Source organism: Urocampus carinirostris, chromosome 9 (genome assembly GCF_059441175.1).
Source record: "Urocampus carinirostris isolate Australia breed hairy pipefish chromosome 9, RoL_Ucar_1.0, whole genome shotgun sequence".
In the NCBI taxonomy this organism is placed as follows: Eukaryota; Metazoa; Chordata; class Actinopteri; order Syngnathiformes; family Syngnathidae; genus Urocampus; species Urocampus carinirostris.
Genome location: NC_142357.1, coordinates 20,148,601 through 20,164,736, shown reverse-complemented (window position 1 = coordinate 20,164,736; position 16,136 = coordinate 20,148,601). Strand labels below are relative to the sequence as shown.

Below are 16,136 nucleotides of genomic sequence, written 5' to 3'. Positions count from 1 at the left end.
GTTCTTAACTATTTCGCATAAAACTGGTATGCATTTTATAAGAAAAAAACGTATTCGTAAAATTGTCAGGTGTGGTTTTAAATGTGTTAAGCTGGTAAAACTGAAACACCGTCGTCAATCGACTAACATTAAAAACATTGCACCAACTCGTTGGCGGATATTTTAGACAAACACAACAATTACAATATAAATCATTTTAATGCAAATTATTCTGAAATAAGTTTTCAAGTTTGTTTTCATCCGGAAGTGCACCATCTAGTTCCGGCTTCCAGTGGTCCACTCATCAAAGATGGCGAGCAGCGGGCCGTCCACGGCGCTGCTGTGGACTGAAGTGAACCGCTGCGGACAGAATGGAGACTACACAAGAGCCTTAAAAGCGCTAACAAAAAGTAAGTGTCATTTCTAATAGTGAAACTGGACATGTTTCTGACTCGTGGCTTGAGCGTGGACTAACTTGTAGCTCCTGTCAGTCGCGCTCCGTGGCTCCAAGCTAGTGAGTAGTTCAACTCCCGGCCAGCTGTTAGCATGTGGCTAGGCTACGTGCCCTAAATAAACCGGACGTTTTTTTCTTTGCTTGATTCTGCATATATGTGTTTGCGTTTATATGATTCTCATTCCATATATGTAACCTGACATGTAGATGTATCCTTATGCAATAATGCACTGTACTGTTGTCTTATCGTAGTGACGTGTCCAATCCATGACATCTCGTAGTTTATTTTTGGACACACTAAAAGCATTCCCGCGCTCTAAAAGTACTTTTGTCGCTTCTTCAAATAATTTGTAACATGCTTCCCTTTTCTACTCTTTTTTCAGTTTTGCAAGTAAATAAGGATGATGTAACGGCCCTTCACTGTAAAATTGTGTGCCTTATTCAGAATGGCACCTTCAAGGAAGCTTTAAATGTCATCAACAGTCACAACAAGATAATTGGAAGGTAAATCACGACCATCTGAGATGGATGCATCAAATGTTTGTCTACGTTTGAAAATGTATGTCATTCAGTGTAGCCCCAACCTTGTCTTTTTAAAAATCCTCTTCCAGTGAGCTTGTTTTTGAGAAAGCCTATTGCGAGTACCGTTTGAACAGAGTTGAGAGTTCTCTGAAGACCATTGAAAGTGCTCCGGAGCAAACGGACAAGTTGAAAGAGCTCTACGGTCAAGTGGTGAGGCTTCTTGATTCAATTGCACGTCAGGGAAACTAGAAAATGGCTCAAAATTGCCAGCAGGAAACTATAATAAAGTACCATATTTATTGTGCATGAACACGTATCTATTCATTTTTTACAACCACATAACTCCAGGTTTGGGTGGGTTAGACACAATGTGTTACGGTAGGGTCAGGTTTATATTGTTTTCGCGCAATGCTTGATCAGTCAAAGATATAAGTGATCACTGTTGCAAAACATTGAATGCAACCACATTTCTTGTCCCCGTGTTATTTTTCGATTGTTCTCAGTTATTTTCGATTGTTCTCAGCTTAGGGATGCTGCTGGAAAAGTGAATTTCCCTTCGGGGATGAATAAAGTATCTATCTATCTATCTATCTATCTATCTATCTAAAAGACACCTACAGTCATCTTAGAATAACTACGGTTATTCTTGATGACACGTGCGCAGAGGCAAGGCACCTTTTTATTTCTTTTCTGGCCTCTGTTTTGCACAACTACCAATATCTTTCGGTTAGATGGCAACTTGGGCTGTGATGAGGAAACGTTCTCCATAAGACCCTTCTTTTAAGCTCAAAGTTGCAGATCATGCTGTAATATACGGAAACCGGGTAGCTAGCCTAAAATTTGTCATGCTCGCGACTAATATTTGAGACTGAAAAAAACAAAACGTTGTCCTGAAAATAAATAAAAAACCCCAAAAAGCACGACAAAGGAAACACCTCTTTGAATATGACTTTGAAGAACAATAAATTAATATTGTCAAATCTATTTTGGTTTTATGTTCATTATTTGCACTGTCAATAAATGAAATTCTATCATGGCCGCTCTTACTCAACACGTTTTTCACTTGCATGCTAAGTTTGAGTTAAGGAAAAGTGTAATAAATTTGATAGATTTTTAATCAAAATAGTGGTTGGTATTATACACAGGTGCGTGTTATCCACAAATAAATATGTTCTTTAACTGATTAATAAACTTGTAATTTAATGTTCTTATTCTTACTTACTTGTGTTAGAAATGTAGTAAAACGTTTAATACTGTATTGTAAATTATGTAAAACATCTAACCATTTGAAAACAATTGGTGAATAAAGCCTTATTGTTCTTTTATTTTTTTTATTTGCATCTAAACAAAACCAACATCATGCAAGTACATATATATTTTGTTCTTTGTCCAGTTGTATAGACTTGAGCGCTACGATGAGTGCAAGTCTGTCTACAAAGACTTGATCAGAAATTCCCAGGATGAGTACGAAGAAGAGCGCAAAACTAACCTCGCAGCTGTCGTGGCTGCCATGAGCCAGTGGGACAAGGCTCCATTGGTAAGCATTCAAAGACCTAAGGGTCTCACATTCGTTTGGAATTTTGCTGAACCAAGGCTTTTGTTAATATTTTGTTGTTGTTTATTTTACTCTGCAGGAAGACTTGGGTCTTCCTGAGACAACGTATGAGTTGTGCTATAATGCCTCCTGCATGTTGATTGGCCTGGGTCAATTAACAGCAGCGTTTAATAAACTTCAACAAGCTGAAGGTCAGGCTTATTCCTTTTCTGGGTGCAGCTTTTGATCAATATATATATATATAAAATTATTTTTTAACGGGAAAATATTAAGTGAGAGTTGATTGAGGTTTCAAAGGTTGTTTTATTTTTTTGTGTTTCAGAGCTTTGCCGACTGTCACTGGCTGATGATTCAGTGAGTTGTTTTTTTCTTTGGTATTTGTGCTAATATTTATTATTGCTGACTTGTGGCAGTGAACAAATGCCATTTTTTTCCCAATTTAAGAGAATGCAATTGATAGCTATTTATACCAGTTGTGGAATCATTTAGGGCTTTGTATTATTTTCCTACAGTAAATGAGTTAGCTACTTGTCAGATTTTACTACATTCGTACTAGTCTTTCCCCATGCTTTTTTTCTCCTTTTGTTTCCCTTTCGTCATAATGCTGTTGCCTCCTGCAGGACATGACTGAGGAGGACATAGAGTCAGAGCTGGCTGTCATCCATTCTCAAATGGCGTACGTGATGCAGTTGCAGGGTCGTACAGATGAGGCTTTACAGCTCTACAATCAGGTCATCAAGCTCAAGTAAGCTTAATTTATCTACTGGGAAAGAAAAAAGTCTGTGTTTGCATTGAGTTTGTGTGTTTTTATTCAATGTGCGGTGGTTGCTTTTGCTTGGTTCAGACCTTCCGATGTAGGCCTGCTTGCTGTGACTGCCAACAACATCATCTCAATAAACAAGGTGGGCATATGGCAATCCTGTTAATTTTATTTTGGAAGGTTACAGAAAAGCAGACATTAGATTATAAGCAGCATTTCATTGAATGATCATAAAAAAGACGACAATTCCAGGCCAACTTTCCCATTAATGAAAGTGTTTTTCCATAGGACCAAAATGTGTTTGACTCCAAGAAAAAGGTGAAGCTGACAAACACGAAAGGGGTTGAATACAAGTTGGCCAAAAAACAGCTGCAGACCATCGAATTCAACACAGCATTGCTTGCTATGTACACTAACCAAGTGAGTTTAGATATCTCTGAATTCATTGTGATGTCCTTTGTTTTCGTTTTATATTATTTAATTGGATTTGTTTCGCCATCTAACAGGGTGACCAGTGCAGAAAGCTGGCTTCCAGTCTTCAGTCTCAAAACCCGGGTCATTCAAGAGCGGTCCTGATCCACGTGGCTCAATTGTGCAGGGAAAAGCAGCACAGCAAAGCGCTTGAGTTACTCCAAGTAGGTCAGGTTTTTGGGTCACAAGTATGATACCTGTTGAGATGATAAAAAAAAGTTCCCTCTTTTGTCTGCAGAAATTCTCTGATAAACATCCAGAAAGTGCGTCGGGCATCAAATTGACGATGGCACAGCTCTATTTGGTTCAAGGTACGGATCGGTATTTAATCACTTGGCAGCTTGTTGTACGATAATGACAATTTTCTTTTTCCTGGTGCGCAGGGCACGTCACAAAGGCCTGCGATGTACTAAGGTCCATCGAAGAGTTCAAGCACAAAGCAGGCATGGTAATAAACCACTCAAGCACAGACTGGTCTGACTTCCAACATTTCAAGGCTTTATCGAGCATGTTCATAAAACCCTTGTTTAAACACAATGATGACTCTTCAGGTGTCTGCTTTGGTGTCGATGTACTCACATGAAGAAGACATTGACGGCGCTATTGACGTTTTCAGACAAGCCATCGAGCATTATCAGTCCGAACAGGTTTGTTCCTTCTTAAATGTTTTGTTTCCTTTCCTGCATAAAGTGGTGTCATTTGATTCCTTCTGATCATCATCCACAGGCGCAGTCAACAGCCCACTTGGCTCTAGTACGAGAAGCTGCCAATTTCAAGCTGAAGTATGGCCGGAAAAAGGAAGCTATTAGTGATCTGGAGCAGTTGTGGAAGTGAGTTCATACTGCGGGCAAAAATAGATGCTTTATACCCACAAAGCACAAATGTACTATGTAAATATAACTCACATAATAAGTAAATATTTTAGTTGTTTTTTAGCTGAAAATATTTGAGTTTGATTGGATTCATTGACTTGAAAAGTGATATGTAAATGCAGACCAATTACCACTTTTACCAATCCACTACTTTTAATTAGATCAAAAATTCTACATGTATTATTGCTTACACAAATATTGTATGTGCATATTCTTTCGTAAACACAAAATTCTCAAAATTACTCAGTTTTTGGTGGTTGCCTTAACAGAAACGACAGTTTTTTGGTGTCTTAATAAATGTCATGTCCAATAATAGATGTAATCTTCTATTTTGGGTTTGAACTGTTTAAAGTTTAATTCTTTTTTTTTTTCAGGCAAAACCCAAAGGACATTCACAACTTGGCGCAGCTAATCTCTGCTTACTCCCTGGTGGACACTGAGAAAGCCAAATCGTATCTTTCAAAAGCTTATCACATTTTCCCTTTCAGGTTGGCGAGCATGAGTTGTTTTTTTCTTTTTAGTTTGTGTTTTCCTTAGCATTTGCTCTGCAGCCTGAGCAAACATCTCCCTTCAGCCGACAAAATGACCTTCAAGGTGGACGTGGACGCTTTGGAGAACTCACATGGGGCCACATACGTCAGGAAAAAAGCAGCCAAATTACCTGGAGAAAATCTTCCTAAAGAAGAAGGGTAACCATTTGTTATTTGCCACTGTAAATGGTTTACCTATAAATAAATATCAAAGAGAGTGCAAAGCACAAGAATTAAAAAGAAGGATTCAAAAAATGCAACCCAGGACAATATCTATATTTCTTTTTCAGAAAAGGGGATATTAAAAAGAAGAAGAAGAAAAAGAAGGGTTGGTTTTGACCACTCGTGATGACTAAACAGTTTGGAAACCAGCTGGATAATCTAAAGTTCCTACCGCCTCATTTTTCCTCTTTTTACTTAAAGGCAAACTACCTAAGAACTATGACCCCAAAGCCACCCCAGACCCAGAGAGGTGGCTGCCTATGAGAGAGCGCTCATATTACCGAGGCAAGAAGAAGGGGAAGAAGAAGGAGCAGATTGGGAAAGGCACACAGGGGGCAATGGCAGGAGCCTCGTCAGAGCTGTAAGTAAATGTTAGTTAAGACTAGTGCAACGAGTAGTTAACAATGTCGAATAAACATTTACAGGTTAACTGACAATTAAGTCCCTTTTCGACCATTGTCACCAGACAGAGCGAGGCGACTTGCATGAGCTCAGGGTTGCTCACGCGCAGTAGCGTCTCTGTCTCAAGCTGTAAGATACAGAAACAACGGCGTCAAAATGAAGTATTTATACTAAAACTTCTAAAGTTTGGGAGCATTTTAGCCTGAATACAACAAACCGACTCCCCTCTGTAAGATTAAAGTAATGTTTCAGCCAATATGGTTTTGATAACATGCATTTTACATAGTATATGCGTATATTTTTCCATAGAAGAGTGTGTGTTTCATGTTTTATACAGTTAGAGCGAGTTTGTCTTCCAACATATCCTGCGTTGTCTTTAATGTTTTATGTTGGAGCTGGTTGGCGTTGGAAAAAAATTTCGAACAAAATGTGAATGTTTCCCCTGCATACTCTTACTTTCATGTTTTGTACAGTTAGAAATCATAGGTATTTCAACATTCCTGGATTCTTCCCCCTGTCATGTTCTTGTCTGTTTTATTGTAAATTATTGAATGTTTTTATACAGCACTTAGTTGCATATGAGTGTCTGAAAAGTGCCATACAATTACATTTGGATTTGAGCATTATGCCTGACTGTACCTGACAATCATATTTGAAAGTAATCGGATGAAGACCAAAAAACAAACATCAGTCGTTAAAACCGTTTAAAATCAAACTGTTGAGAATTGTTAATTTATTTTGTTACAGACTTTTTAGTTGACCACTGAATGTGCTTCACAAAGTGCACGAAATTGTTTTATTTTCTGTTGCTGCTAATGAGCCTGTTCTTGGATAAAAATGTGTTTAAATACTTTTGTTTTCCTGTCCACTCAAAAATGGAATGAGGTTTATTGATTTCTGTCTCTGATTGAGCACTGTTTTTAATTGTTATTAATTTTCAATTTGAGTCTAATATTAATATAGTTGTTAGTTGCAGCCCTTGTCAAAAGGAAGCCGGTCTTGATGTTTTGTGTTGTTCATTTCGCTGTACTGATTAAATGTGGGATTCTTTATCTGCCAGGGATGCAAGCAAAACGGCCAGCAGCCCCCCAACATCTCCCCGACCAGGTTCCGCATCCGGCTCAGCCCCCACCAACGTGGTCCCCCCGCGACAACAAAAGCCCGCATCGTCTGGAGCCACGCGCAAAAAAGCACCACAGAAGAAGAAAAAGAGTGGCAAAGGAGGCTGGTAGCATAGAAGGAAAGGACCGTTATCCGGTTCAAATATTGTCTTTCCCATTCAATTTTATTTTAATAAACAAACGAAATCTCCAACTTCCCTCCACTTTAAGTCTTACTTTGACCGAACAGGATATGGCACGAAACGGACTTGTGATGGGGTACTGATGACATGAAAATACACATCTCAGCAAGTTTTTTTTTTTTTTTTTCTTGTGACGTTACAATGTTACAAGACAAATTATATTGAAATGATACAATTGAATAAATAAATAAAAACATCATGGGTGTCATTCTTTTGATAATTCATGGTTTCAACTTATAGAGCTTTGTCAAATTTAACATTACTGATAGGTTGAATACACACTTTACTATAGCCCAAGTTTATTTTATCTGAAAAATAAGGGACTTATTAGACATCTGCAAACTGTTCAAACAGTAACTTTTGGGGGCATTATAAACACCCATAATCATTCTCATATGCACTATCAGCAATTCTTGAGTCAATATTACAGTGCTCATAACAATTTATTATTACAGTAATTATTGACAAATTATTACTTGATAAAGTGCAGGGTATCTCTAGTCTCCAACACTACTTTTAAATACATCTTTAGCAAAGCTTTGTAAATTTTAAGTAAAAAATCGCAAACAAATTTGATTTTGCATGTGTTTTATTTTTGTACTAAATATAGCATGCAGTTAAAAAAATACTTAAATCAGTCTAAATTAGAAGTGAAGGAAAACTACATCGTCATCAACAATATATAAACTGAAACTTGAATGTTAAAGACCCTGGCCCAAGCTTGCTTCAGCAAAAGGGCCCCGCAGCAACAATTATTTTCAATTGATATGAACTGGGAATCGTTTGAGGGGACTTTGACACACTCGGCCCTACCAAAGAGAAAGGCAAGGTAGTGTTTTGGTGCTTTAGTTTGCTTGTAGGTGAAATCACAAACTTAAATTGCATATGGGCACAAATGCATTGTAAGAATTAAAATATATCCTCCAAAACCTAATACTGTACAGTACTTTAACTAGAGTGGGAAACGCATAATCATTAATTTTATGGTCATTTCCAGCACATTTTAGTTGATTTTATATACCTCACTGTGGTTCAGTCTGTGCTAAATCGATGCGTTTCACTCAATTTTTTACTAATTATCCTCATAAAGTCAAGTTTATTTGTAAAGCCCTTAATCCCAAAGAGTCTCAAAAGGCTGCACAGACCACAGATTATTGCAAACCACAGACTATTATTACACCATCCCCTGATCTAAAACCTACATGAGGGCAAGGAAAAACTCAAAAACCTCAACATGAGAAAAATGAAGAAACCTTGAGTAGGGACCGCACAGGAGAAAAGTAACTCTCAGGTTATTGGGTTTTATAGGCACACGATATAAAATCAAGATCTGGCTCTTCAGTGAATGAGGAAAATGAAACGTTGAGAAGGGACCGCACATGAGGTAATCCCCCTTCCAGGATTACCTTAGGCGCCTTGAATGACTCAACAACAACAACAGCAACCGGATGATGGAGATCCTGTACCTGAGTCAGATTGATTGACTTCTCCTGCTACTAGTAACCATGGAAACCAGTATTTTATTTCGGAAAGCAACCGCTGCCCAAAATGAGGTAGGGATGGGTGCTGCTAGGCTGTATTGGCCCAAGACACCACAGGAATTGTTTAAGAGATGTGAATTGTGATATTTGCTTATTTTTAAATCAATATTATCTTATCTTAATGAATAAAATCTTTCCCACTAGGAGGCGCTAAAAATACCTTTAAAAAAGTTGATTGCTCCTAATTGGGACACGCCCATTACCAGAAAGTATCAAAAGGTCCGTGCCACGCTTCGCTTGAACACACATACCCACGATGCGTCGTCCCAAATACCCTGACAACTTTCACCAGCCTCTGGCAGAGGACATGGAAGAACTCCTGGCCCGCTTCCAGCAAAGCGACTCGGTCCGCCTGGAGCATTTCACGGCTCTGTGGAGGGACGCCCGCTTCTCAGATATTTTCTTGGGCATTCCCAGCAAGAGCGAAATGAAACTCTTTTGCCGCCAGGCTATGAACACAGCGGTCAAGTATTTTCTGCCGCCGTATTGCTACCAGGTGCGGGTGGGGGGTCTCTACTTTATGCACGCCTTCTACCACGCGCAGCTTGCCGCCCGTCCGGTTCGGATCCGCATGGCTCTTCGGGACTGGGACCACGTGCAGAAATTCGTGCAGGAATCGGTGGCTTTTAGACACCTGGACGTGGTTTACGTGTACCGGAAGCTGCTCTTTTTAAAGGTAATCCTAAATTCTTAGACATGCAAGATGTGAGGAAATGGTTTTTTTTCTGCATGAAATTTATATAAAGGGTTGGAAGGGTTACTATAGAAATGTAATCCAATACAGTTATTAGAAATTAGTATATTGAATATTTTACATTAATATTGCAGTAATATAAGTTGATTGCTTTCAATTACTTGTATAGGCACGTCAGCTTGGTGGTTAGCACACAGCGTGCAAAAGTTCAGTGTCCAAATCCGGCCTCCTCGTGTTGAGTTTGCATGTTCTCCCCGTGCCTGCGTGGGTTTCCTCCAGGCACTCCGGTTTCCTCCGTGCATGCATGTCAGGTTAATTGTTGAGTCCAAACTGTCCCTAGGTGTGAATGAGCAAGTGAGTTGTCTGTCCCTGCGTGCCCTGCGGTGTGCTGGGGTGTCCCCTTCCCACTGCCTGCACCCCTGCGGCCCCACTGAGGATGAGGTGTGCAGATAATGCATATTTTGCATAAGATAAAGGAACAATGAAACCTTGAAATAGAATTAAAGGAAACCAAGGTCAGGTAGTTGCCTCTAGTCCTACAAAAAATCTCATTCTAACCACATGGTATACAGTTAAATGAGCTTTCACGTGACCGTTAATATATGCTCTGTTCTAGTTTATATTTTAGCACATTACAACCAACAAACTGGGATGTTTTGTGTCCAAGTTGAAGTTTTACTTTTTCGAAATGGGGGATCCAAACCTCTTGACAGTATTCAGAATCACTAGGCATGTATGCTGAAACTACTATTCCATGAGCTGATCGGTGGTCTCCTATGCCACGGCAAATTATGTATCTATAGCCACAACTACAGTCATATGCAAAAGTTTGGGCACCCCTGATAATTTTCAATATTTCCCTTTGTAAATCATTGGTTGTTCTGATTAGCAAGTTCAGTTAAATATATCAAACACAGTGATATCTGAGAAGTGAAATGAAGTTCATGGGATTAACAGAAAATGTGCTATAATTTCTTTAACAAAGTAGGCGGGTGCATAAATTTGGGCACCCCAACAGAAAAATTCCATCAATATTTAGTAGATCCTCCTTTTGCAGAAATAACCGCCTCTAAACGCTTCCTATAGCTTCCAATGAGGGTCTGGATTCTGGTATTTTTGACTATTCTTTACAAAACATCTCCACTTCAGTTAGGTGTGATGGTTTCCGAGCATGGACAGCCCGCTTTAAAACACAACACAGATTTTCAATAATATTCAGGTCTGGGGACTGAGGTGGCCATTCCAGAACATTGTACTTGTTCCTCTGCATGAATGCCTTAGTAGAATTTTAGCAGTGTTTGGGGTCGTTGTCTTGAAGTATCCAGCCCCGGTACAACTTCAGCTTTGTCACTGATTTTAGAACAATGTTTGAAAGAATCTGCTGATACTGACTGGAATCCATTCGACCTTCATCTTTAACAAGATTGCCAGTACCTGCACTAGCTACACAGCCCCACAGTATGATGGAACCACCACCCAATTTCACTGTGGGTAGCAAGTGTTTGTCTTGGAATGCTGTGTTGCCATGCATACCGCCCCTTGTTATGTCCAAATAACTCAATTTGAGTTTCATCAGTCCACAGCACATTATTCCAAAATGAAGATGGCTTATCCAAATGTGCTTTAGCATACCTCACGCAACTCTGTTTGTGGCATGTGCGCAGAAAATGCTTCAGCCGCATTACTCTCCCGTACAGCATCTCCTTATGCAAAATGCGCTGAATAGTTGAACGATGTGCAGTGACACCATCTGCAGCAAGATCATGTTGTAGGTCTTTGGAGCTGGTCTGTGGGTTGAGTTTGACGGCTCGCATTATCCTTCGCCTCTGCTTATCTGAGATTTATCTTGACCTACCACTCCGGGCCTTAACTAGAACTGTGCCTGTGGGCTTCCATTTTCACACTATGTCCCTCACAGTGGAAACTGACAGCTGAAATCTCTGAGCTATCTTTTTGTATCCTTCCCCTAAACCAGGGGTCGGGAACCTATGGCTCGCGAGCCATATATGGCTCTTTCTATGAGTACCTATGGCTCAGAGACCAATTTGATTGCATGCAAAATTTCTCCATCTTGTTCAAAACCGGGAGCGTCTATGCTATTCAGGTACACGTAAAGCCAAACCAAAGCTAAATGCAAAGGAAACACTTCGCAGTATATATAGGGCACGTTTTTCACTACAATTTACAGTCAAGGTGTCACACAAAAAAAGGGGGGAAAAAAACTCGTTTTGGCTGTACAACGCTAAAGAATCCTTTATTTAAAAGTTCACTATATAATCTGTGTTCAGTGTTCAGATACTTTATGATGAATCCACAGAACTGTAAATACGCCAAAACACCGGAAGATAACTTAGTCATTTGATTGGGTGAGTGGGAGGGATGGGTGGAGCTATGCAAAAAGTACAAGCATTCCCTCCCATCTCTCGCCAAAGGTAAGCACATAAGGCTCCCTATTCTTAGAATGTTGTGACGTTTTTACAAAATAAATGCTTGCATCTGGTTTTGAAACCAATATGTATGAAAAAAAGGGTCAAAAGGAGTTTAACCGATCTTGAATAATTGCAAGAAAGAGACAAGTTTAAAGTGGTCTGTTTGTTGAATTTGGGACAGGGGCTCTGGCATTATTCTCTTTTCATAATTTTTATCAAATCATCAAAAATAAATGTGCTGAAGACTAAGCTTTTGTCTGGGGCGCGGGTTTAGCAATTTAGTAAATTTGTCTCATAATATATGGTGTGGCTCTTTCCCAAAATAAAATTAATATTTTTTGCTTTTATGGCTCTTTGAGTCAAAAAGGTTCCCGACCCCTGCCCTAAACCATTATGTTCTGAGGCTCCCATATTGCCACTCTTCAGAAAAGATGCAGAGGAGAACAACTTGCAACTGGCTGCCTTAAAAACCCTTTCTCGTCCTATGAACTTAATTTCACTTCTCAGATATCACTGTGTTTGTCTGCTATATGATATATTCAACTGAAATTGCTGATCCGAACAACCAATGATCTATAAAGGAAAATATTGAAAATGATCAGGGGTGCCCAAACTTTTGCATACAACTGTATTTCTATGCTGCAATATGCCACCAGCTCTTACTGAAATATGATACACAATTCATCTATTGGCATATTGTGTATATGTAAATATACTTTTAAATAAAATGTAATCTTTGTTTTTACTGAATATACATGTAAATTAAGTTTTTTTTCTGTTATAGAATACAATTACATTTTTTGCATCCTAATTATGTAACACTGTTACCTGTGTTGCATGTCTCCCCTTATCTATCTCTATCTATCTATCTATATCTGAGATAATGCATTTGAAGACCTCATGTCTTTGTCATCCCAAACCGTAATGTTATCGAAGAAACACCAGTTCCCTAGCAAGCCAATCGCCATATTGTTCTATTTGTTGATTAGTCAAAGGGCTTACGAGTGTTTTTAAGCAAAGTTTTGGTAGTTTTTGTATGGAATGCCTAGGTGTTGGGTCACAGGTGGATGCAGTAAAAGTGCAACAAAAGGTGAGCAGCCAAAATTTAACTAATTGGTCCTGTTGACAGCTATGCGGTTTTGTTGTTGTTGTTTTTTTGTCAATCTATAAAACGTGGCTGCAACCTCGGCAGAAAAATGCAGCTAGGCCAACCCTGAGCAGATAACGATAAAAGGCAACGGTTATGGTGATAAACTCGAAGCCGGCCAGGAATAAACCAAAGGGCCAAGCAAAACTGGTGCCAATGCCTGGCTAGCGAACTAAACAACAAACTGTTGGCAGCAAACTGGGAGTAAGAACAAAACTGGAAAGCCCTTAGCAGCCCGGATGCTAATAAGAAGTTACCCAAACACAATCATACCTACCGCGACACACGCATCAAAAAACACAAAGCCACAATCACCTACCTCCAAGCAGAAGTGGTATGCAATCGCTGTTTACTACAGTCGTTGTCTGTTTCAGAACCGCCCTCACATCTTGTGTTAACTGGATTCACCATTTATAGCGTTGATTTCCGTCAATTTCGTCACATCTCTATAGGAAACAAGCCAGATGGGTCACTTTTGAGACTACATTTCTTGAAACCCCCGGCGTGTAAAATATTTTGCAGTATATCTGCATAATCGTGAGGAGTAAGACTGAACGTGCCTAATTAAGAAAAAATATATGTTTGCGAATACTTTCTTAATAGGCGATGGAGTACACTGCCATGCCGCATTTGCTGGTCTTCCAGCGAGCCAAGAAGCTCGAAAAGGAGGAGGCTTGCCAGGGAATGCTGGCCAGGGCGACCGCCGTGCATGAGCTGCTCACTGAGGACTGCCTGGAGGAAATCGCCAACGTTCAGAACCATTACCACCAGCTCAAGGGCCAGCTAGCGGAGGTCAGTAATACTGCGATTTCTACAGTAACTGAGAAGTACTTTTTTTAGTGAATTTGAATTTAAGACATGCATGTTCATGGAAACAAAAGAATAAATGTTTTACCTACCCTGCATTTGTTTTTTCCGATACATGTCTAAAATGATTGATGGTTGGCCATTTTGTATTTTACAAACTGAATTGAGCACAATATAAAATTGTATTTATTTAAAGTAAATTAAAGGTAGAGTGCATCATTAGATGCTTGTGGCTTGACCAACGGCCATGCTCTGCCGACCCAAAGATAACTGGAGGGAATACTGCAGTCAGGGCACTGCGGACTGTACTGTGGACTCCACAGCACACTGTGCATCAGTCCCCATGGAGCAGCCCTATTTTAATTTTATTAAGTTTTTAAGGACTCCTCAAAGAATGCACCCCACCTTACGCCCTCCCAGCAGGGAGGTGTTAATATCCCTCTGTCGTAGTAAAATAAATTTGTTCCCTTTAAAGAAGCGGGTCTTTCGGCTCGGGTCACTCAAAAGATCCGTCTCTTTTGGCTCCCCAACGGATCTTAAGATTGTTTTTGTTGCTTTAATCCATGAACTACACATTTCCATAAAAAAAGGAAATTAACCAAAATGACATCCATGAAAAAGAGAAAAGGCACAACAAAAAGCCAATCAAAAAATATTGACCTCACAGCAGCAACGGATAAACTACATAAGATAAGAATAAAACCATACCGTTCTAAAAAGCTAATTGTGAAATGCATTATCCCTGATAAACACTAGAAACATAAATCAAAATAATACATAATTAAAAAACCGAGAATACAAAAAAAACTACAAAACAGTTTTAACCTTGCGAGCGACATCATTGTCAATACAACATTTTGACTTTGGCGCCACTCAACAAAATGTTTTACTTACAATTGACTCCACGGCACTCAAGAAAATAATGCCAAAATCCCGGAAAATTAATTGAAATAAACCAGGTTTGTGATAAGTCAAAGATTATGAATCATAATGTAGGTCTATAGGTCCAAATAATGTACAAAGCACGCTTTGTGTATAGAATGTGGTTGGCTCCTTAATCCAATAACGTATAAATCACATAACAATGCCGTTATGAACATCGAAATGTTTTCAATACACGTGGGAAATTTGAGCTCCCAAGTGTTTACTCTTTAATGCTCTCTCTTTATTGAAAACATGAAAATGCATGCCACGAGGGTTATAGTCAAAGACTCATAATCCATTGAAAGGGAAAAAAAGAGCCTTCGCTCTGAAAATGCTGGTCTACTAGTGATCCCAAGAGCCAAGAAGAGATTGGCAGGTTCGAGAGCGTTCTCCTTTCGGGCCCCGGTGCTGTGTAATGCTCTGTCCCCTGAGATTCAATCTTGATGGTCACATTGAAAAATAAAGCACAAGGGGTCTTTGAACTCAGTTGGGCATTGTTAACACATACTTAATAGAGAAAAAATGTAACCTTAAACAATGCACCTTGCCTTTTAAAACTGGTCCGGTGTTCTAAAGTTGTTCCCTCTTGCAGGTCCGCCTCCAGGCCACCATGACTCATGTGGACTTTTCCTCTCGTCTTGAAGACGTTGTGAAAGAGTTTCTCACATGGCAGCAAAAGACGTCAAACCAAACGCAAGACGAGCTTGCGGAGGAAAGTGATCCCGCTGAGGGTGCCTCAAAGAGTCGAGCTGCCCTGCTCGCCGCAATCAAGAAGAGGGGATTTGAGAAATTCCAGAGGGGCCCCAGGTGGAGAGGATCTTGCCAGGAGGTGACCACATCGGCAGAAGATTCGGCGAGCTCAGCACCTGAGCAGCAAGCTCCCAACAAGCCTGAAAAGCTTTCACTGAGGGCCCGCACTTTAAGGACTCTCGGAGAAAAACACAAAGAAATCTGAGTTTGCTTCAGAGAGCCCCAAACCATGAAAATGTCCTATTAAGTTGGACACACAAAAGCTACTACAAGCAATAGAAATGGTCAGTTGCGCTTATTTGTTGTATTTTTGGGGTAAGAAATAAAATTTATATTTCATACAGAATGTTTAACATTGTCTTATATTGTTGGGCCTGATTTCAGAATCCTCTTTCGCTCAATGTTCAGATCACATTGCATGGCAACACAGTTCTAATCTAAAAAAAGAAACGTCCGACGCTTTATGTAAAAGGGCAGTCTGAAGAAAAAACACTGAAATTGTAATTGTTTTCCTTAAATCAATCATTTTAAGTTGATCTATTGGCTGTATAGGTATGATTCATTAAATATTCTTTATCATCCGTAACCCGGAAGAGGACAGACTTTTCCTCTGTGTTTTGGAATCAGCATCCAAGTTGTAAGATGAGACTGGGGAAAACAAGCACTGGACTGAGGAATTTGAGTTTTTTTATTACAATCGAGGAAATTAAACACAATATTCTGAGCTCCTGCACACAACGCCATAATGGTTTCCCAAGTGCTCTTTCAAAATGG

The 16,136-nt window shown here is 39.6% G+C and overlaps 1 protein-coding gene and 1 pseudogene across 2 annotated transcripts; both read left to right on the top strand.

The window, feature by feature from the left end:
• The first annotated feature begins 229 nt into the window (after positions 1-229).
• On the top strand, positions 230-7,258 carry srp72 (signal recognition particle 72). Its single transcript, XM_088344833.1, has 19 exons — positions 230-389; positions 817-937; positions 1,045-1,165; positions 2,349-2,492; positions 2,590-2,701; positions 2,833-2,864; positions 3,131-3,255; positions 3,355-3,412; positions 3,559-3,690; positions 3,777-3,905; positions 3,980-4,052; positions 4,125-4,189; positions 4,293-4,388; positions 4,468-4,571; positions 4,988-5,065; positions 5,165-5,302; positions 5,434-5,471; positions 5,567-5,726; positions 6,828-7,258. Exons 1-19 carry the CDS (start codon positions 290-292, stop codon positions 6,997-6,999), a joined length of 1,998 nt encoding a protein of 665 aa, XP_088200959.1. The 5' UTR covers positions 230-289; the 3' UTR covers positions 7,000-7,258.
• A 1,538-nt stretch (positions 7,259-8,796) lies between these two features.
• On the top strand, positions 8,797-15,708 carry LOC148359546 (snRNA-activating protein complex subunit 1-like; annotated as a pseudogene). Its single transcript, XR_015851327.1, has 3 exons — positions 8,797-9,287; positions 13,485-13,673; positions 15,205-15,708. The product of XR_015851327.1 is annotated as an snRNA-activating protein complex subunit 1-like (transcript).
• Positions 15,709-16,136: the final 428 nt, after the last annotated feature.